Source organism: Schistosoma haematobium, chromosome 3 (assembly GCF_000699445.3).
Source record: "Schistosoma haematobium chromosome 3, whole genome shotgun sequence".
Classification (NCBI taxonomy): domain Eukaryota; kingdom Metazoa; phylum Platyhelminthes; class Trematoda; order Strigeidida; family Schistosomatidae; genus Schistosoma; species Schistosoma haematobium.
The window spans coordinates 47,765,964-47,790,854 of record NC_067198.1 but is presented as its reverse complement, the minus strand read 5'-3'; the positions used below and the strand labels follow the sequence as shown (position 1 = coordinate 47,790,854).

The following is a 24,891-nucleotide window of genomic DNA, read 5'->3' as shown; positions in this document are numbered from 1 at the left end:
GATGGTGGCAATATATAAGACCAATTTGTTAAGTTATTGTGGTGGTTACGAACTTATTAAAACATTTTGAGTGTTATAGCAGACTTTGAAGCCTATTAGGACATATTAGCGTTAGCGTATACCAATACATAATAAGTTTCCTGAATCAACTTTGACAAGCTATATATTAGATTTGAAACTTCTTGGTACTATGTAGTCATGATTCCTTCCTTACCGGTAGTAGTTGAGCCTAGGGTCTTCATATATCGTTAAAAACACGACGCTTTTAGATCATTCAATTGGAATCTAATAGTAGTCGGCTTTTCCAGTTTTAGTAGATTCCCGCCATTATACGCGATCACCATCAATTGAGCATTTATCTTATTCTTGAAGACCAACTTAATAATAATGAGCCGAAGACCGACCCCCTGATAGACTTTGAGTTAGCTAGGTTACATATAACATAATCGGAGAAAGAAGTCGAGCTAGAGAACTTACGTCACTGAATCATTGTGTTGTGTCCCTGTTACTGTTTGGCATATGTGTGTTTATTGTTCTTTTAGTAATTAACTTTACTATTTTGAGTTTTGTACTATTTGTATTAATCAGAATGGGTTTTGTGGAGATTTTAGAAATTTCACAGATTGAAATCATGAGTCAGTTGAAGCTCGACCACTATTGAAAACCTGGAAGCACTGGACGGCCGTTTCGTCCTAGTACGGGACTCCTCAGCAGTGCGCATCCACGATCCCGCACCACACGGGGCTCGAACCCAGGACCTACTGGCTTCGCGCGCGAGCACTTAACCACTAGACCACTGAGCCGGCATCCAACGGTGTTAATGTCTAACTTCAACCAATCCACGAAGTTGTGCCACTGTACACCATTGTCTTCAGTGAGTTCCTATCTCACAACAGACCTGGTTGAACTCCACTTGTCGAGCTTCAACTGACTCATGATTTCAATCTGTGAAATTTCTAAAAATCTCCACAAAACCCATTCTGATATTTGTATTAAGTTAAATTTTAGAAACAGATGATAATTGTTGGCTACATGCATGATTACCTGTTTTGACCATAGCGCTGCAATAACTCTATGTGCAACAGTATAAGGACTTATTCAAAAAATTTATCTGTAGGCAAATTAAATCCTACAGCGTATATCTGTTTATTAGCATTAAAAACATGTTTATGCATATTGATGAGGAAGAATCTCACTTACTACTTTCTGTTTAATCTTTTGAAATTTCTTTTTAAACATTAGAAGTCAATAATGAGTGCAAATAATTTAGGTGAAGTTGCAGCTCAATGGGTTAAAGATGAATCATCCACTATGTGTACAAATTGTTGTACAGAATTTACTACACTTAATCGACGACATCATTGTCGTGCATGTGGCAAGGTATGTATCATTTTATTTTGACTATGTGTTTTCAATTTTCGCTTTAGTTTACAACGTTATTATGTATTCATTAATAATTTAACGTGAAGAACATTTAGTCCCATTAGGACTTTAATTGGGCAATAGTTTTGTTATATGTTTGTAAAGTCCAACATTTCCTATCTCATAATTGCTAGCAACTGTTTGAGTTCAGCGATTACTGTCTCAGCAGTATCGTCGGGATCCTTTGACCACACTGTGCAAGTAGGTGTTTAAGTTTAGCAGCTTTTAATGGTGCACAATGGAGATTATTAGCAGATCGATGTCGCTTCTGTGATTTAAATATAAATTCTATGCTCGTTATCTCATAGACCACTCATTATTAACTTTTCAGGTGAGTAAAAACAAGAACATCGAAAGCATCTATCTGGACTACAATTCTTATTCATTATTCTACAAACAATTATTCTAAGCAATATTCCTGTTTTATCGAAGCAAAATAAGTTTTACAGTTTTCAAACATTTTCATTAGAGATTTTTGAACAATACGGTGAAATTTCAGAAAAATCATGAAACTAATTTCAGTGAGACTATAATTTATGGACGAAGCAATCAGGTGTATAAGATGTTGTAACGGGTGACTGCAGGTTATGATAAGCAGCGTTTATATCGACCGATTACAATGACACGCAAACACGTACGAACGACCTAGAGTCTCGATTGGTCCCTCTTCCCTGTCTAGCCCAGCCAGTTGAGTCTAGAACGCAAGTCACAGCCTCTGAGTTATGAATCGTTATATTTCAAACATACTCTGTTTATATACCAACCAAACAGACGACATCGTACCATAAAATAGAAAACAACATCTGTACAATATTTAACGAGTGAAATAAATAATGGCCAATAGGGAATGCCCGTTTAGAGTCCAAGGACATCATTAGACTTAACATGATAATGATTGGTATATTCCTCAGCATACCTAACATAAGATAACAGGTCTTGGATTTTGGTGCGAAATTCACTCATTAGTTTGGATAAATAGAGTTTTAGCATTATAGCTGATGTCAGTTCGTAATGAAAACCCTAAATATAATTCCTAACCTTAACCATCAAGTGTAACTCATGATTCTAATTCCATATACTGGTTTATAATCCTCATTTAGTCCTAGTTATTAGGTGAACACTCTCAAGGTCATCCTAGTGGCGCTCAAATGTCATTCATAAATTATAGTCTTATCCTAACTTCTTAATAATTTAAAACATACACCTTCAATCATTAGATTGTAAAGACAAATTAACAACAACAAAATTTTTCTTGTTAATGATTCCTTCTATTGTAACTGTACAAACTTATTTATTTGCTTAAAATAGTTGCCTATCCTAAAATTGAATGTTGTTGAAAAACTCATGATCTTAACCATTGAAATTACTATGATATCCGCAAAACCCAACTGATATTAATCAACATATGCTCACTAGTGACTGGCTGCATGAGGTATATCCTGGAGTTCTAGTGAGAAGTAGTGACCAGTGGAGTTCAACCAGGTCTGTTGTGAGATAGTAACTCACTGAAGACAATAGTGGATGTGTCGCTCAATTCCGTGGATTAGTTGGAGTTAGACATTAACACCGTTGGATGCCGGCTAAGGGGTCTAGTGGTTAAGTGCTCGCGCGCAAAACCAGTAAGTCCTGGGTTCTGATCTCGCAGGGGGCGAGGTTGTGGATGCGCACTGCTGAGGAGTCCCACAATAAGACAAAACGATCGTCCAGTAATTCCAGGTTTTCCATGGTGGTCTAGTTTCAACTGGCTCGTGATCTTAACCATTAAAAAATAATTGTTTACAAAAAATCAGATATTAAAAAGAAAGTTATATTATAATAATATTTCAATGAAAAATGTTAAGGTGAAGGTAACTGTTTACTTGTTAAATACTAAGATCAGATTAATTAAATAAAGGTGATAATGTAGGTATCCATGCCAAAGTTGAACTTCATAGTTTTAAATAAATTGAGCATTTTTTTTTGGGGGGGGGGTACGATTTAAACTCGTGTTAGTTTAATGTTCGGTTATTTATTTACTCAAAGAAGTGACTTACATAAAGTCACAAAACATCGTCAGAAATACGATTTTTCTACTTATTGCAACATAACAAAAAGTACTTATTAAGGTCATGTTATAACTTGTGGCCTGTGTGCCCTGACGTTACCGCCAATTAGAGAACAGTGAATTATCGACCGGACCAATGACGCATAAAACAAGTACGAGCAGTCTAGACTCCTTATCGGTCTTACTTTCTGCCTAGTCCGGCCTGTTAAATCCAGAACATCAATTCCAGCCTCTGCAATATGAGTCATTTCTTTCAAGTATACTGGGTTTATATACCAACTAAACAGACGACATCGTACCGTAAAATAGAAAATAACATTTGTACACGATCTAGCCAAAGTGGCTGTGAATGTGGAAGACTGTAATTAATTGACTGGACATAACTCAAGAATGGTAAATCGTATAATAATAGTTTATAGGTTGAGATAAAGCTCATAATAAGAGGAACACGAATATGAATAGTTTAGTTACTTATCAATTATACGACAAAAAAATGTATATTATTAGTCCATAAATAGACCTCAACAGTTAACATTCATTCTTCTCATCGGGATATAACAGGTAATAATGACTAATTAACAGTTGTAAAAAATAATTTGGTAGGAATAGATTATGGAAGATAGAAAGGAATCTTAAGACTGTATATAAAATGAGGGATTGAATATACTGTTTTTGTACTTAAATGTTTGGATTGGATAAGTGGATAGTTATGGCTTTTCATTTGCATTCCTCTTCAGTCGACTCTTTTGACTGTATTTATGATTTCCAGAAAAAGGATCTTGTCGAAGCGAAGTGATTGAAATTAACTGAATGTTGCATGATTGAACTTTTAGCTGACTTCTGTAGTCCTTTTAGATAACCAGGGGATATTTAATTTTTGTAGAAAGCTAATAACACAACACTATCCCAATCATTTTGAAATTATTCAACACTATTTTATTTTCAGTATAGGGCTATGGAGATGGCTCAATTTTATTGACTTCGCGCACTCATTTATGTTGAACAACCATGCACCTGAATACCGTCTCGTCCTAGTATAGGACTCTTGCAAATGTTGATGTCCACGTTGGGACTCGAACCCAGTACCTCTCTCTTCAAACGTCCAACACATTATCCACTTATTTACTGAATCTGAATAGCCATTGGCTTGTGCAATAAAGTGAATCCTAATTCATTTGTTTTGGTTGTCTGAATCTTTCCGTTGATCTTATATACTGCAATTGATCAGCCTCTTTTGATATATGTGTATTCTGTGCTAAAATGATAGCACGTTGAACATTTGAAACGTTAAATACCTCATTTGATTCCCAATTTCGACGTCAACTTTCGGATACAGGTATATTCAGGCGACCAGTCCTAATTAGAATGCAACATGCACCCGAGATTCCATTGCTAGCTACTATTAAAATTTGCTTAAATTATTAGTTTGTAGGTTCGAATCCTACTAAACTTATTTCTATTTATCTAGATGTTATGATGAGACTATAATTTATGGACGACCTTAAGGTGACGCTAAAAAGACCTTGAGAATGTCTATCTACATACTACGGTTAAGTGAGGGTTATAAGCCAGTGTGAGCAACGGGGATTAATATTTACAATTGATAGTTAGGGTTAGGAATTGGATATAGGGTTTTCATCACGAACTGACATCAGCTATTATTTAGCCAAATGGATGTGAATGGAACTTGCGCCAAAATTCAAGACCTGTTATCTCATACCTGATTGGTTCGTCTAGAAATTATAGTCTCACCGATATTATCACTAACCACCTTCACGTAAAAAAGTTTTTTTTTTGTTGGAAAGCAAGTACATAAGTTCGCACATAATAAATAATTGACATTATTATTACCATTATTATTGTATTTATTATTAGTATTATCATTTAGGGTGTTATTAGCAGAATAAGCTATTGATCATGTTACATGTTGCCACCTGACAACTTATTCTATTCAACACTTTAGTGTTTTATACTAATAAAAACAAAAGGTTGTATACATAAAAAACGTTTGTGAATCAAATGCACGAATAGTGAACGTTCAGTCATAAAAAACAAACTAGTTTGTTTATGTGATATAATTGGAAAAACAAACATGATAAACATTTAAAAAATGAAAGGATTTATTGAATATAATAGACGAAATTAAAATGTAATAATGATAATAATGGTTGGATTTTTTAAAGTCCCTTCAATAATAAATGACCGAAATGCCCTGGTACGACTGAGAGTGGAGACAGTCCACTTTCCCCCAAGAAATGCTCTCACATGGCCACGCGTATATAGCCTCTGCCAGGGAAGTCCTACTCACTGCCTTCTCGTGGCAAGGATGTTGTTTACGAAATCGAGAGGATGAGAAGTGAATGTCCGGTGCTTTAACCAGGTTAGTGGACATGGAAAGTCCACCTAGGGGAGTTGGAAAACCTTGATTCCAAACCGTCGGTGCACATGAACTCCAGGATCCTGAAGGAACAAATGGCGTATGAACTAATCGTTGGTCACCGTTTACCATGGGACTGCATCTCCTAACGTCGCTCCATTGCCTTGTGGATCAGACCTTTTGGTAGAAGGCTTCGGATATGACTCTGTTAGAAAACTATCTGCTTCGGTTTGGGCACCCGGGCAGTATCCCAGCCCTCACATATATCAAATGAGATCCGTGTGCCGCATATGTATTTGATGCATCCTTGTACCAATATCTATGTGTTAAAATAAATAAATAAATAATCTTGAATTGAGGTACATATTTTTATCATGTATTGTTTACGAATAAATGGTAAACTCATTTAATATAGTTAGACATTAACACCGTTGGAAACTGGCTCAGTGGTCTATAGGTTAAGTGTTCTCGCGCGAGACAGATAGGTCCTGCGATCGAATCTCGCAAGACGGGATCATGAACGCACACTGCTGAGTTGTCCCACAATAGGAAGGAACGACCGTCCATTGCTTCCAGGTTTTCCATGGTGGTTTCACTTCAATCAACTTATGATCTCAACTATTAAAAATTAATATACATTTGTTATTTAACCTAATTAATCGGACATCCAAATCAAATAGTAATCATTTCGTGTAAATTTTACATGTTTCCATGTAAAGCAAAAATACAAAACAAAACTTAAAAATTCACTTCCAACATGTGATCTACTTTGAGATACATTAGTGTTATAAGATTTCTCATTTAACAAGTTTATTAGACTTCATATTGAAAAGTAAATCATGCCTGAGAAAAGAACTATAAACTAATTCAATCTAACTAGTATTTATAAATTTGTCAACATTATTGATAAAATCATTTTAAAAATGACAGCGAAATAAGATTGATTATGATATAATTGTGATAAATTTGGGAACTTAGACGGAATGAGTAAACTATTTACGGTTTGTGGAGGTTGTTAAATTTCATAGTTTACATCTCGAACTGGTTTCATTTAAATAATCATGAAAGGCTAGGAGACACTGAACAACTGTCTTTATCCTAGTATGGGACTCCTCAACAGAAATTCCGCACAACTTCACGGAGCTTCAGATCTGGGATAATCATTTCTCTAGACGAGCACATCTCTTCAGTTGAGAGGCAGTGACCCAATATTGACACTGAAAGATGGTTACGTACTGATTGAATTTAGACATATAAACCACTAAATGACCATTCAGTAGTCTAAATCTTAAGTGCTCATTGTGAGCCATTGATGTCCTGGTTTCGATTCACGTGGGCTCGTTGATGTACATTGTTGAAGAGTCTCATATTATGATGAAAATGTTGTCAAGTACTTCACGCTTTTTAGCAATCGCCTAGCTAAGTTTAGTTCGTGATCAAAACTATGAAACGGGTAGCGCTATCTTAATGATTGGCACTGAAATTTCAACTACTTAATAAGTTGGAACGTTGCTTGGTCCAGTTCTCTGTGTGTAGCTGTAATGTATCCTCCACTCATTAAATTAAACGTATATGCCTTATAGTCGAGGCACTGAATTCTGTATGAGATAACTGAGTTTTAGTATAAAATTACGACAAGACTGCTATAAAATAGAATATTTCTTTACCTTGGTTTCAGATAGATTTATCTGCCAATAAAAGCATTTTGTTACTTGGAAAATACTTGTTAACGTATTCTTCAAAGAACTAATCCAACCTCTCATAACATATCTCGATGTCATAATTATCTAATTCTTGACTGTTGCATTGTTTATTGACGGATTCATAGATCCATCTCTAAAATTTCATAATAGAGTCGCTAGATTTTTATTTATTTATTTGAAACAAATATTGGTACAAAGGGGAGCCGAATAAATATGCGCCACACAAGTAATTAGGTTTGTGTGAGGGCTGGGATACTGCCCGGGTGCACAGACCGAAGCAGGTGGTTTTCTAACGGGGCCTTATCCGACGCCTTCTACCAAAAGGTCTGATCCACAAGGCAATGGAGCGACGTTAGGAGATGCAGTCCCATGGTAAACGGTGACCAACGATTAGTTCATACGCCATTTGTTCCTTCAGGATCCTGGAGTTCATGTGCACCGACGGTTTGGAATCAAGGTTTTCCAACTCCCCTAGGTGGACTTTCCATGTCCACTAACCTGGTTAAAGCACCGGACATTCACTTTTCGTCCACTCAATTTCGTAAGTAACACTCCCTGGTGCGAGAACGTAATGAGTAAGACTTCCCTAGCAGTGGTTGTATGCATGTGGCCATGTATGTGCATTTCGAGAGGGAGAGCTGATTCTCAAGACCGGGTAAAGGAGAAGAATTGGGTGTGGGGTCGTTAACTCCATCCTATAGAAGACGCCTCTGTTTTCAGCTCATGAACTAACCTTGAAAACAAAGCTTCTTCTGTACTTTCCTCCGTTCTTTCTGTTTAGGAGTTTGAGAATAAGTGATTTCTGAAGACTAGAAAGTTTTCAATTTGCAAATTTGTGATTAATCAACTAACAATAAAATAATTTTATAAACTATTCCCATAAATTATTTTATCCATACTAGGCTATTTTCAATGATCTTTTATCTTTTACCTCAGTTACTACTTTCATTCGGCGATATTATAAAGATATAATATTGTACAGTGTTTTTACTATATATATATCATAACTTTTTTGTAAATTGTAAGGCACTGAATAGAACCTTTAAAATAACTAGATCCACATTATTGTGGTACAATAATGCCAGTTGTTTTAAGAAATTTTATTAAGATGTTGAGTTGAATAAGATAAATTAGAAATGTCCAAAAGTCACAGTATTTTCAATGTTTAAGTATAAAACATGGCGTTTAAAGTAATTGTTTCGATATATGTTTCTGTACGTACATCACCAGGCATATATATAAACATCTATCTGATGAGTCCTGAATATGACGAAAATTTTATCCTGAATTCTACCCCTAGATCACAATTCATAGATTCCATGATGACTCTTATTGGTTGAAGAAATTTGTTGGTTATTGACATTCGATCGTAGATATATTATCAGAGCATTACTTGTGTATGATAAGATTATCAAGTGAATAATCCCAAAGTTAGACATAGGGTACCAAGTAGATAGTATTATGTTTTGCTTTAAGTAATGGCAAGATCTTTGGGAACGTAACTTAATACACATTTGTCTACCATGATTTTCGCTGCTATTTACAACTAATTGACTTTTAAAGTTCTTTGTGCAAACCAAACCATAATTTCTAAAAATATTTTCTTTTTCTCTAATTGTTAATAGTTATTTTGTGGTTCCTGTTCAGCATATAAAGCTCCATTGGAATCTTGTGGTGGTAAATATGAACGAGTATGTGTTGTAGACTATTATTTACTTAATAAGAATTTCAAACCTCCAAAACCTAAAATTATGGAGGCGATATTGCGTCGAGTAGACAAAGTAAGTTTCTTTTGTTTAAAAATAATTACTGAGTAGTTTGATTGATGGTTTTACATATCACAGTTATTAACAAGTATAATTTATCACTGTCTCATTCACACAGTTCCTTTTTATTCTCTATAGAACTATTCCTATTCAAGTACACAATTGTTTGAAACTTAAACTGTGCTCAACCAGTCTTGCCATCATTCATTATATAGCCCATTCTTGAATGTAACATTAACATTGTTTCCAACTCTGATTAAATTAGGGAAACTCAAACCATATAGTAGACATCTATCGAATGTATAATTCCCTTACAAATTTGTGCAGTACATTACATTTTAAGTAATTATTCTAACTTATTGGTCAAGTATTAATTTATGTTGTGTTATTCGGTTTTGAGCGCCAAGTTTTTTATATATGACCTATTGATACTCTATCCACTTATTCAAATGATCGAATTTGTTAAACGGAGGTTCATTTTTGCTTACTTACGCCTGTTACTCCTCGTGGAGGAACATAGGCCACCCACCAGCACTCTCCATCCAAACCTGTCCTGGGCAATCCTTTCCAGCTCTTTCTAGTTGTTATTCATCCTTTTCTTATCTGCTTCTATTTGCTGACGTGATGTGTTCTTTGACCTTCCTCTTTTCCGCTACCCTTCAGGATTCCAAGTTAGCGCTTGTCTCGTGATTCAGTTCGATGATTTCCGTAATGTATTTCCTATTTATTTCCATCGTCTTTTCCTAATTTCCTCTTCAGATGGAAGGTGGTTTTTTCAATCCCACAGTAGGCTGTTACTGATGGTATCCGGCCAATCAATGGATGTTGAGTATCTTGCGTGGACAACTATTTATAAATACTTGTACCTTCCTGATGATGGTTGTAGTGGTTCTCCAAGTTTCAGCTCCATAGAGTAGAAATGTCTTGACGTTCGTATTGAAGATTCTCACTTTGATGTTGGCTTGCAGACAGTTGTTTCGAGTTCCGTATGTTCTTCGATTGTAGGAATGCTATCCTTGTTTTGCCAATCCTCGCCTTTACGTCTGCATCAGATCCTCTATGTTCATCGATGATGCTCCGCAGGTACATAAAAGATTCCACATCTTCCAGAGTTTCCCCATTAAGTGTGATTACTTTAGTGTTCTCCGTGTTATATTTGATTATCTTGGTTTTTCCTTTGTGTATGTTGAAGCCCAAACTGAGGTTCATGCAAGTTTTTGAATCAATAACTCCCCCTCGTTATTACATAAGTTGTTAATTACAGTTTATATTTGAATAGTAATAATCTTTGTAGAATATCACTGTTCTTTTTAATATCATCATAGATGTGACTCATATATATGATCATGAATCTTTTCACAGTTTAAATCACGAACTGTTCTCCATTATAAATATATTTGTCATAGAACTTGGTAACTAATATATATATACATATGTTTATGTTTACCATTTGATTTACTGTAAAAGTTCATTTTATCACTTAGTCATTTCAACCAATTTAGCCTTATTTAATGTGAATGATTAGTTAATTCAAAGTCACGTTTAATTTATCTCGACCATAGATTTCACTGTATTGAACACACACACAAAAAAAAGTTACACAACAGTGTAGATAACATACCATTTCATGAAATGTTTATTACACTATACAATAATGGATTCATTTAACATGTATGTATATATACAATAAGTGAAAATATGAATATGAATATTTTCATGTAAACAATATGATGATATACAAATTGATTAAACTGTTTATAAATGATCAAATATTTCCATCAAACTCATCTTTGATAACTTCATAACTTCATAGTCTAGCTGTGAAAAGTTAGATATACAGTGAGTTGGTAGAGTTTTGTTCTCTGAGCTAAATAGTTTGGTCTTAGGGTTTTCATCTTTATTCTGACTGACATCATCAGCACAAACGTCTATCTGAAGTTTGTGATGATGAAGATGTCGTTCAAAATAACGATGGAAGCTCCACAACCAAACCATCCAGCTCAGAGAATAAAACTCCACCAAAAAAATGCAGTGAGTCTGACAGCAATTCCGCTTTGTATATATATATATAACTTGGTTCTTTCGTAATGATGTTCAAAGAATTTCTACTTTCGATTATCGTTATCCTTGAAGGACTATTGATAACCTGTGATAACACTGCGTAAACAAGACGAATATCCGACAATATCTGTTCAAGTGGTTCAATCGATCTCATGATCTTAAAACATCAGTTCCTGTCACTTCAACATTTTTCTTGAATATCATCCTTGCTGAATTTAACTTATTATTTATAATCGTTAGGACTGGGTAGAGAACACAGAGGTGATCAGTTTATAAGATGGTCCAGTGGTATGAACGATAGCTATATAGTGTTGATAGCGAAGAAAATTTTCTTCTCATAGTTGTATGGTAATGTTATGTGTGTTACTCATGTCGACAGATATAAATATTATGTAACATTAATCGAAAGTGGAATGCCTGACAACATAGGGTTAAGAGGATCTAATAGAAGGGAATGGGAACAGAGAGTGATTGGTATGAAAATGAAGGAACAACAAATTCTGAAACAGTTGATTGACATTTTGCAAATGAAGTATTAAACGTATGATATTCACATTTTCCCAAATCACTCTGTAATTTTGTGTTCAAATACATTTGGTTGTCCCCATTTGAGTTCTCGTTCATTACAGTAAATATATGTCTGTAGAAGGATAGGAAAGATTTCACCATAAAGCGATTCGAGACACCAAATATCAGATGAGATTGCGCAATCATCATGGTGTTAGAGAACAATAGGAGAATGAAATTAATTTACGAGTTAAAATTACAAAAGATAATTTTCCGCTTGACTGATATGAAGAAATCATGAGTCAATTGAAGCTAGAGTACCAAGGAAAACCTGACTGACTTCAGGAGACACTCCTGGAGTTCTAGTGAGAAGTCGTTACCAGTGGAGTTCAACCAGGTCTGTTGTGAGATAGGAACTCACTGAAGACAATGGTGTACGGCGGCGCAACTTCGTGGATTGGTTGAAGTTAGACATTAACACCAATGGATGCCGACTCAATGGTCTAGTTGGTTAAGCGCTTGGTACGAGACTGATGGGTCCTGGGTTCGAATCTCGCGGGGTCGTGGATGCGCACTGTTGAGGTGTCCCATACTAGGACGAGACGGCCGTCCAGTGCTTCCAGGTTTTCCATGGCAGTCGAGCTTCAGTTGGCTCATGATTTCAACCAGTGAAAATATATACGTTATAAGAAAATTTCTTTAATAGTACCTCTAATTTCAAGTTGTTAGTAAATTTAGATTGTAGTTAGTGATGGAATACTGGAAGAACGTTTAATGTTGTTTAGTATATCCACAACAGATAAATCCTATAGATTTCTTTGAAGACTTTTATCTATCTAACTTCTTTACATGATAGTATCCTCAGTTTTATTTCATGAAAACAAAAAAAAATAAGAATGATTGGTTCGGTGAAAACAAAATTGAGACATTCTTAACATAAAGTTGATTATTTCATTGTTTCATTACTTGTTTGTTTGTTTGTTTTTTCTTCTTTTGTATATTGATGAAGATTATCATTGTAAGTTTTTATCAACCCCCCCCCCTCCAAAATAGAAAACAGTAACCTAAGCTAACTAACACCATGCCTATTTCACTTAATTTCAATGTTCATACGTATAAATATTTCAATGATTTATATACTGTTTATTTAATCATTCAAATGCGGGTTTATTATTTGATAACACAATTGGTAAAGGTTTCAAAACGATAGGATTAGAATACACATTATTATTATCGTAAAGTGGGACCTATAAAATTCTTTAAATGGTGTTTGTAGAATCTTCAAGATCGACTCATTTTAAAGTCAACTTGGTGATTGACACAAATATCAAATATACCATTCTTTAATTCATTTGTATCGGTTGTTTGAATCTCTCCATTGGTGTTAGTAACTGGAATTGAGTCCCAGAGTGAACATCTACTCTGAAATGCAGGTACAAATAGCTGACGAATCCCAAAGAGGATGAAACGCGCGCCCTGGTTTTCACTTGTATCCATTATCCTTTTCTTCTTACTATACCCTTCGTTTCCGTTTACTAACTTACTTGTTGACTATTAGTCCGACGCTTATTTCAATCACTTACCGTACAGTGTAGAACAAAGTACAAAAAAATGTGCATCGACCTAAATTTTCATTGCTGAAATCAGTAAACTAAAAACAAAGACTATTAAAAATCGGGATTTAAAGTTTCAGAATAGACAGTTCGTAGCTAGTTATGGGATTTATGATGCTCGTTCTATCGTATATGGGACTCATCAGCTGGATCTACATCCATCTCAGTTTTTTAACCTTTATTAATCATGATATTAGGATTCAGAGGAAGATTTCATGAAAAGATAAACAAATTCACCTGTTCTAATATGTCCTATTCTGAGTCATACCACTTAGTATACAGTTATAAATTTCAATTATCTCATGAGACTCCAACAAAGGCGCTCATAAATCCGATCAAATAACTTCATAGACTGACTTTTTATTTATGATAGTCTGATGGTCTCCTTAACCTGTTTTACAGTTGCTAAAAATTAATAAACCAAATCAATATTCTGTCACAAAAATAGCAATGGTTGAGTAGAAAGTGGTCATGAGCACTATTGAGTTGTAGTTCGCATGTTCAATCTGATGTTTCGATTTTGCATCGAGAATATTTGAAACTCCAAACACATCTCATTATTAAATGTGTAAGAAGTATGAAATCTTAGCCTTTTCCCTTCTCCTCTTAGACATCTTATACTTAGATTATCAACTGTATTCGTTACGTACCAACCAATTAACTCATAATTAGGCTACTTAAATAAGGATCGATATTCATGGTCTAAATTTGCTCACCTGTCAATCATCATCTCACTGTAAATAAGTATTTTACTGCATAGAATAAGAGTAAGTTCTGTAACAGTGATAATCTCTGTGTTATTTGATTTTGGGTAGTTGGAGGTAAACGGTAGGTATCCGCGAACCTGGTTTTTACGCTAGTTGTCACTCATCATCAAGGTGTACTGATGGTTCGTGTTGAATTTGATCTCAGGTTACCCAGATTTGTAGTACAAGACGTTGCCGTTGAGTTATTAAAACAACAACTTACCTTTATGATTGGGACATTTGCACTAGTTATTTAATTCTTAGTGCTGGTAGAATTCTATCAGCCAGGTTGTAATGTAACTAGTTTTAGATAGACACGTTTGTCTGGGCTTTTTGTGTTTTTTCTGTAATTGTCATTGTTATGAAATACCTTTATGTGTCATAATTTAATTTACAGCAGCAACCACTTCAGCCATTGAGAACTGGTTTCTTAATGTGGAGTCATTTCAATAATTCATGGTCTACAAAATCACCTATTCGACTACCAAAATCTTCCGTACAGTATCGATCTGTTGATACAAGTTCTGAAATACGAAAAGAATTGCTTCGTGATATTGGTCCATTTAACTCTTCTAGCAAATTTGCATGCAAAAACTCTTCTACAGATCCCGTGGACAATCATCATGATTCAAATACCAAATCAACTTCTAATTCACTGCCTCACATCAACAATCGATCGTTCGATTCATCAATTAATATAGAATCGACAAATCATAAATCATCATCTGCATGCCTATCTCGTTTATTTTGTGTTTTACAAACGGATACTTCATTCGAATTCTACGCTGCTCGTGCTGATACACGTGCAGTAGATAAAATTACTGTGATAGGTTTACGTTTATTCTACCTAGATGATAATTTCAATGATACATTTTCAAATCACAATGGTAATTTATCAACAATACAACAACCTACGCTGCATACTAAAGCACGAAGTTTTGATAATTCGTCTAATGTGAACAAGGATTTTCCTGAAAACACTATTGGGTCATTTAGACGGGAATATTCTAGATTATATAGACAAGGTAATCCTATATATCGAAACTGTAAACCTCCTCCACGGGATCGTAACATATTTGATCATGGATTTTCTAGTGAAACATCTAGTCTTTCAGATGTAACATCTTTATCGAAATCTTATATCAAACCATCATCAGTTAGTACCTTAGAAGCTGATAGATTATCGAACCGATCTACACAATCTTGTAGAGAAAGATCCTCTAAAGAGAATCATAAAAATTCTCTATGTAATTTTTCTGGTGATCAATCCAATGATGATGACGGAATTGTAACTAACAGTGAAATAATAAAACATGTAGAAACAATCAGTCCTGAGATATTGAGTCTTCTGCGTAATAATTTAGGTTTTCTTCTGTTACCTTTAAATACAGACCGTCCAGCACATTATTTTGAAGCAACAACAGTAGAAATCAGAACACAGTAAGTCTATATTTTTACTTCATTCTTTTGGCTTTTAGCCTGTTGTAAAACTTCTGTTGTGACTTGATAAGATCATTATTTTAACAACGTTTATTCTTTTAAGTAAACCAAAGAGTAGTTACTCACAGTGAGAATACTATATAAAAATGGTAAATCGATTGTTAATTACATGATAATTCATCAACTGGAGTTGTTGAGAGATACGTTAAATACGCCTGGAAGAAATCTAGGGCTTCCATACCGAGACGTTATATCAATTCAGTGTCAGGTTGTTGGAGCAAGCTGTGTTTGGAGGTACAGATTACCTGTCTAAAGTTTGCTGAACAGTTCTGTAGTAGGAGACTGTTCAGATATGACTCGAAATTGGTCTCAGTTGCACTAATGTGTCTTACTTTTCCTTCACTAAATCTTCAATTAATTATTTTATTCTTATTATTAGATTTGCTCTCTGAGCTTAGAGAACGAAACTCTACCAACTAAAACATTAAGTCACTGAAGCGGTATCTAAATATCAGCATTTTCAACCTCATTTAATTTACCTTTTGGTCACCTTCATCTGTGTTAGCTACTTATGCGAATCTTTAAAAAATTCATTACAAAGCTAGTAAGTTCCGAAGTATAATTTACTCAAGCAGTTAGATAATGTTAATACAGTCAGAAATAAGACTGTAATATGTTAATGACGTTTAGCCAGGGCGTCGGTATATCGCTAGCTGACTGGATTCAGGAAATGTACGAACTGATTCCAACTCTTTGGCCGATTAAAAAGTGTACTCTCCCTAAAACGTTAGAAGCCTTCTCCTTGACCATAAGTGGAGTTATGGTCCTGTACCGCTAAGAATTCCTGGACGAAGAGGATTGTATATTTCCAGTTTTTTGTCATTTTAAATAGTCCCTTAATGGATATCAGTCCGGTAATAATATCACTCAATGTTTTTTCTAGATCTTGAACTTCACTATTTCTTTATATACATACCCTCCCACTCTGTCTTTTTGAACCAATATTTAGTCTTTCTCATTATCATTGCTATCATATATTTTTTCGATCTCTTTTCCTATTCATCTTGTCATCGTCATCTCATCGTGTTTATCTGTCATAGAAACGTGAGCTAACTCACCATTTTGCCAGACTTCACCCTGATCATGACTGATTAACTCTGAGGAATTGTCCTTATTTTTAGTTTCATAAAATTGCTTTGTTTTAACAATTCCTGCAACGTAGTGCCTAATCAATTAATTGCAAAGCAATTAACTGACTCTTTATTTTTAAAAAGAAAAGACATTGACTAACACCTTTCTTAGTATGTTGTTTTCTAATTATCCAAGTTTACTTGTTTACTTGGATTAAAATATTTAGAGGTCAAAACAATTTCATCTTATCAATAAAGGTAATGGATCAACAACATATTTTTTGTTGTAAATAAGCAGGCTTAACTGTACTGATTTGCTTCCACCTTTTTCTTAAGGCTTTATTATCGTCAGTTCTTATCTCTTCATATTAGACGTGTTCAATTTCACAGTAATGTTTATCTTTTTTGTGAATCACTTCAACTCTCTCTCTCTCTCTCTCTACATTTCACGCACACATACATGCACACACATTCACATCTTTAAACGTTTCTGTATTTATTTCTTTACTTTCTCAGATGGATCAATTCTATTCGTCGTGTTTGCATAGATTTCATGTCCTCTCCGCCTTCCAGGTGAACAAGATAGAGAGGTGAATGCATCTACTACCATCTATCGGTCAATATTTTTGGATAGAAATAACAAATAAAAAGTTGATGTTATCATATTATCTTGTAAGATGTTGTCTGTTTGTTTGTTTTTTATATATTTTAATGCCATATGTTTATTTGTTGAAACAACAACAAAAAAGATCTTTTTTTACCTCTCTTATTCTTTCAGTATGTTGCGTTACGTTACTTACAAGTAGTATGTTTATTTTTTTATGAATATAATGAAATTGTGACTCAATTTCATCTTGTTGTCATGGCGTCTCTGTTCCATGAATTACTTTTCTATATTGTTTTTATTCCTCATACTGATGAGGTATGTTTTTTTGTCTTTGTAAACGGGCATAAGTTCGGGTCTTTTCTACTATTTATAGTAATTTTATTTTATATTTTTCTAGTGTTTTTTTTTCTTATTCTACCGTACTTTTAATTGTTTATATTGTGTTCTTTTCTCCCTCACATAATTGAATATGATTTTCTTTTTGTTTATTCCAAATTTACTTTTAATGGATGGATGTAAATGGGAAGGTAAGATAATTCTATGCTATTTCTAATAGTCTATGTGGTTAGAGATTACTGGAATATTGGGTTTCTTTAATTTTTTCAATTTTCAATCTGATTATGGGTCATTCATTTTGTTGAATAAGACTTTTTTTGGAAATAATTAGTGTCATTTTAATGATTTTGATTGATATCCAGTACTTTATTAATGGGTAGTTGGTTTTACGGCTAATTACATTTTGTCATGTAATTTCTTCCCCGTATGTTTTACGCTAACTTACTGACTGATACAGAAATACAGTTCTACAGTGTTGAGATGATATTTTTTGGCCTACTGATCTGACTACAATTTTGTTGTACAACGATGTTAACGAAATATATATCCTGGCTAAACTCGTAGATAATAATCGATTTAATTCACGTTAGAGAATAACAGAATAAACTATTCCAAATATGAGAATGAACCTTGAATACGTATATTTTGCACACATTTTGATTCATACAAATAAAGCGGAGAAGCAGACCGGAGAAGGCACGTGTGCCAGAAAAATAAATAAGTTAGTCTGTCCGGAGGCTAGAATAATCTATATAGACTTGACATAGTACTAGACACAACAAATATGTAGACTAATTTATTAAACGACGAAAAAACATCCACGACAAAATATAATTATTGTTTGGTATCGCGCACTAACTTGAACTGAACAGTCACTGAAAACGAGGAAGCTCTAAAGAGCCGCTTCTTACAAGTATGGGTATCTTCAGCAAATTGCGTGAACTAACTCACCATCCATCGGACAAAGAATATTCAAGCTTTTCTTAGAGCTGTTCACTTTCAGAAAATTAGGTAGTCTGAATCTCCTGTAATACTAAAATATAATTGCGTTCTAATGTCTACTAGTTCAATTCGGTTTAATTCCAGATTGCTTTAAATGAGACTTTCTTCAGTAATGCGGTCTTTGAATGCAATCATTGTTTGTATTTCTCAATTTATTTCATGATCTTGACTATAGAGGTTTGAAATGTACAGTGAAAACTAACACATATATATTATATTTCTAAAAGATATTTAGTAACAGTCCCATCAGAACGTTAAGTTAACCATACATTTAAAATTAGGCATTGTCACATTTCGAAGATATTGGAAGTGCTTGTCAGTTGAAGCTGTCAATTTTACATGACTTTTCATGAAAAGCAATGAGTTCACCACATTTTCTTTTCAGTACAAGATTATTGAATGTTAGAACTGTAAACTTGCTGGAATTATGTACTGATAGTCTAAAATAAATTTGTAAGCCTAAATCATTTCATATTGATTAATTACTATCCTAGTGACTCAAACTAGTCAAGTTTTAGTTCGTTAAATGAGTGTTGTCAGTTATTTCAGAACTGTTGCCTCAAATCTCCAATTATTTTATGTTTGTTTGAATAACTATTGTCCAAAAAGAAAAACAACAAAACTGATAAAAATACATTGTATTCAGACCACATGGCATAGTTACTATTTGGTACGATCTGTGTTCGATGGTACTAGTGTATCCGTTGTTCAACATAACTGGTATACGACTTTCAAACAATGTAGGGTTGCCTACTGACGAAATCAAAATGTGATCTTGTGTTTTTATTGGAATAACAGTTTTGAACGATCTTTGATTAATGAAATTCACATTTAAAAACGTAAATTCTTGTCGAAGGATTCAACTTAATTATTTCTATCAGAAGGAGTTTTTATGGATATGACAGTAATTTCAGTGGTTGAGATCATGAATCATTTGAAGCTAGACAACTATGGAAAACCTGGCAGCACTGGACGGCCGTTTCGTGGATTGGTTGGAGTTAGACATTAGCACCATTGGATGCCAGCTCAGTGGTCTAGAGGTTATGAGTTCGTGCGCAAGACTGAAAGGTCCTGGACTCGGATCTCGCAAGTCGGGACCGTGGAGACGCACTACTGAGAGGTCTCACAATAGGACGAAATGGCCGATTAGTGCTTCCAGGTTTTCCATGGTGGTCTATCTTCAATTGACTCATGATCTCAATCATTGAAATTAATTATTTCTGTTGAGGATATTTTCATTCAATGAACTTACTGACAAGTACATCAAGTGATCCAATTGTAGAATGTAGCTCATAAAAATTACATTCCAAATAGATTTTTAAAGAATAAAAGTTCTACAGTAGTATCATTATAGAATAAATTTAATAATATCCATGTACATAAACATAGAATCCACTCACTTTATTGAACATTTTTAACGATGTATGTAGTAATTACTACCAAAAAACGACTATATTTTAGTACATATAGTTCATTAAGAAAATATGTATACCGTACCGGGATTCATTCAAATGTCCATACATCACAAAAACAAACATTAATCTTCTATATGAATCAATACACTAACCTGAAGGTCATTTTTATCGATTCTCAATTGGTTGTTAAACAAGAATGTAGGTTAGTCAAATTAACTTGACCTAAACTGTTAGAATTATGTTAGTATCTAACCTTTTTAGGGTAACAAACTATATTCGATTTATAGTTGTTATGTTCTCTGAACTTTGTATTAGATTCATCATATTACACTTATTATTTATTTCACTGGTTGAAATCATGAGTCAATTGAAGCTTGACCACCATGGAAAACCTGAAAGCACTGGACGGGGGCGGGATCGTAGATGCACACTGCTGAGGAGTCCCATACTAGGACGAAACAACCGTCCAGTGCTTCCAGGTTTTCCATGGTGGTCTAGCTTCAATTGACTCATGATTTCAACCAGTGAAATTTCTAAGATCTCCACAAAACCCCTTCTTATTAATTATTATCAACATTCTACCATTCCATTATTGATATTTGGTTTATCGGGATTGATTATAAGTGAAAGAACTTTCTTCCTATGTTTTAGTTTAGAGTTCATGATATCTCTAGGATTGATAAGAAAATACCACAGCATAGGTAGTTGGATTACATGTATATTGTTAAGTCTGACACTACAAGAATTAATTACAGTTAAGTACACAGACTCTTATGCAATTATTTATTGAATTCCCCGTGTTTCTTTTATCAAATAAACTCATGATCTTATGCCGACATCTCCACAAAATATATGTGTTGATCAAGTATCGGATTTAAAGAGCCCATAATGATGAAATATTTTCAACCTCTCCTAAAGTAAACATATTTAACCTGTTATAACTTGTGAACCTGTGTGCCCTGTTTATTGTATAACGCAGAGATACCGCCAATCAGAGAGCAGTGACTTGTCGACCGAACCAGTGACGCATAAAACACGTGCGAGCAGCCTAGAGCTCTGATTGGTCTCACTTCCTGTCTAGCCCAGCCAGAACACCAATCTCAGCCTCTGCAATGTGAATCATTTATTTCAAACATACGGGGTTTATGTACCAATCAAACAGACCATAACGTACCATAAAATAGAAAATAACATTTGTACAATATTTGGCCAAAAGTGGCTGTGAATGATGGAGGTAGTGATTAATAGACAGGGATTAATTCAAGAACGGTAAATCGTATAATAATAGTTCATAGGTCAAAATAAAACTCATAATAAGAGGGACATGAATATGAATAGTTTAGTTACATAACAATTACACGATAAAAATATACTCATAGTATTGGTTCATAAATGGATCCCCAAAAATTACCGTTCATTATTCTTATCGGGATATAACATAACCCTTCTCTATTCTATTAAGAATGAGAGTATTAAAGCAATTTACCCCTAATAAATAATTTTACCTTTTCTCAATCGATGCAGTAATTTCCATCTACTTTTACCTAATCTTCATCAATTCTTATGACTAAATTTTCCACATATAAGTAATAAAATGAGCTACCTGACTTAGAAGTTTCGTTTTGGACCTTAATCTTATTGCCATTGATAAAAAAGAACGTAACTTTTCACAGGGTGCTTTTAATTATTTAAGAAGTCGGAAAATAGAATGATTCTATTATATACAACTACTTTAGTTGTTTTTTATTGGGAGTTTGTGGGGATTATAGAATTCTCATAGGGTAAATTCCGAGTTGATCTTAGCTAGACCACCATTGAAAACTCTGAGGCACTAGATAGCTATTTCTTTCTAGTATGGGACAGTTTAGCAATGCACCTCCACGACCATGGCACCGGGAATCGATCAGATATGAGGCATTTATTTTGTTTAAATTATTAGATATTTGTGTCCGTCTAGTGTGATGGATATGGAGTTGAATTAATGCACATGAATATATGGCCTATTAATGTTAAAGATTTGTGGGAACTGTTCACTTTAAAGATCCTGTATTTGATTTCCGGACGGATTTTTAGTGCTTTTTTGTCGAAAACTCCTACAGTTAAGTAAGTCGTGTTTTTTTTCCTAGATTTTACAAATCTCCTGACTACAGGCATATCTCTATCATATATGTTTTACCAAACTAATATTTATTCAGCGGCTACTGGTTTGTGTTTGTTTTAGTGCCCCCAAATGCCTTGGTACGGCCGAGGGTGGGGAGAGTAATTTCTCCGTCTCGAAATGCTCTCATATGGTCACGCGTATATAGCCATTGTCAAGGGAGTCCCGCTCATTGCAGGGTGTTTTTTACGAAATTGAGAAGACGAAAAGCGAATGTGCGTTGCTCCAACCGGGTCGGTGGTTACGGAGGGTCCACCTAGAGGAGTTGAAAAATCCTGGTTCCCAACAATTGATGCACATGGGCTTCAGGATCTTGAAGCAAAAAATGCATATGAGCCGACTGTTGGTCACCGGTTATTATGGGACTGCATCTCCTAACATTTCTCAACCGCCTTGCGGATTAGACCTTTAGGTCAGAGTCTCGGGATGTGGCTCCCTAAGAAAACCACCTGCTTTGGTCTAGGCATCGGGGCAGTATCACAGCCCGTACACAAATCAAGTGACTTGTGTGGCGCATATCTATTCCGCGCCATTTTGTACCAATATTTATGTGTTCAAATAAATAAAAAAATTGTTTTGTTGACACAGAATTCGAAAATTCCATTTAACATTACCACACAACTAAAAACCGTTCGTCTATTCATTGAACTTTGTTCTCATTGACCTACCAAGTACTTTTAGTTTATTGAATATTTATATATCACATCATTTTGCACTTTATATCTAATTATAAGAAAATATCTTTTGATTTGTTGGACAATTCTACGATCAATTGGTAGTTGTCCCATATTTCAACATTCATCTGCTTCATTCTGTAATCAGTCATCATCTGAGTAAATTATTAAATAGAATTCGCTGCTATCAGGGTCATCGATCAAGTCTACAGCTCAATATCATTAAAATCTTATGCACATGACAAGCTATCATCGGGTCAATTCAGTGTACTTTGAATTTAATTGTTGTGAATCAAAATGTACAGAAGATGGGGTTCTTTTTTTTCATTCTTAAACTGATTATCACATATTAGTCATTCTGTTAAAAAGTAAGCCATAGAATCTACCTATACACCCAATAGTAGCCTTTGCCGAAACAGTTGCATAGTATTAATTAGACTTAGGTGAACTCATGATTACATTTGCTTAAAATTACTGGATTAATAGCTTAGAGTTTAAAAAATGATCTACATTCTTGTAATCATTATCCAGTCGTTTATTAGAACACAAACATCTGTACGGTCGACTTTCTTTGATATAGAGCTTCGAGGTCCGTAAATGTAAAAACGTTCTTCAAGAAAATTAATTTTATTCTGAATAAGTAAAAGATTTCATCTTAGTATTATGCGCATGTTTTTGTTATAACGCTCAGTTTTGTTCATCTACAGGAATAGGACGCTAATTTGCCTTAGACGATTATCTACACTGGATTCCCTCCTAGTGTCTACTCTACAAGACTTCGACACAACTCAAGTCAAGAGCACGTGACTAGCCTGACTATACAGTAAGTATATTTCCACACCAATCCTTCAACAGTCACAGTAATAATAAGGGTAGGAGAATATATAACTAGTCTGATCAGACAAACAACCAATCATTATCGTCCTCGCCCACGCATCCGTTTTGTTATGGCAACTATGAGAAAGGATTCGGTTGGAGTATTGTGATGGTCTTAGACAAAGTTCATCCTAAGAATAGCACTGCTGGTCTCGTTAACAAGAAAACTGTTAGATCTAGATGACAAGATCTTGTTAGCGATCCATTTCGAAGAATTAAGAGAAATAGTTGGTTTTTCACTTCTTTGAAGGTTAATAATTTAAGTGAAACAGATATGATTGACTGGTTCGATTCAATAATAAGCAGTAGATTATGCTGAATAAAAATGAATAACCCTTCAATACCTCATACCTCCTTGAACTACAGGAATTTCACAAGACAAAATATAGTCAGTAATAACAAAACTAAAACTTTTGATGTATATTTTTTAAATAACCATTTGTAACGACAGAAAAGTTGTTGAGTGATTTAAATTGATTAGTTAAACAACAGAATTTTATTTATTTTAACATATACATATTGGTACAAGGAGGCACCAAATACATTGGGAATAACAGGTGTAATTTATCAAAATACTAACTATGTCAAACAAATTATGAGGTAGAACACATTTTAGACATTGTTTGATTTATTTTGTATAGTTTTCAAGCTGATTACCTCCAAACATAAATTTTCAGATTGCTCTCGGCACAACTTTTCATTTTCATCTAAAATTAATATTTAGTCGATAGTTAGCATCAACAAACCCCCCTTGACTTTGCTATTCCACAAATTTTCTTGAATAAAGTAGAAGAAACAAGATTTATCGAATGAAATAAATCTTTTTTTGAATTATACTTCATGGCTCCCCATCAACTAATGTTTGAATTAGCAGAGATGATACAAATATGATATTAGATATAATAGCATAGACTTTATTTATATTTATTTGTTTATTTCACTGGTTGAAAACATGAGTCAATTGAAGCTAAACTATCGTGGAAAACCTGGAAGCACTAGACGGCCGTCTCGTCC

General features: G+C 34.3%; 1 protein-coding gene across 2 annotated transcripts in view; it reads left to right on the top strand.

Moving 5' to 3' along the window:
• FGD4 (FYVE, RhoGEF and PH domain-containing protein 4) overlaps positions 1-24,891 on the top strand; it is a 44,712-nt gene that overhangs the window by 12,456 nt on the left and 7,365 nt on the right. Inside the window, exons 10-13 of one of the 2 annotated variants that reach the window (XM_051214024.1) lie at positions 1,243-1,380; positions 9,172-9,327; positions 14,637-15,679; positions 17,326-18,129. In XM_051214024.1, coding sequence (XP_051070051.1) covers positions 1,243-1,380; positions 9,172-9,327; positions 14,637-15,679; positions 17,326-17,386 — 1,398 coding nt within the window. In that variant the 3' untranslated portion in view covers positions 17,387-18,129. Of the gene's footprint in view, positions 1-1,242; positions 1,381-9,171; positions 15,680-17,325; positions 21,439-24,891 lie in introns of those variants that run through there. The other variant, XM_051214023.1, reaches the window with a different exon arrangement.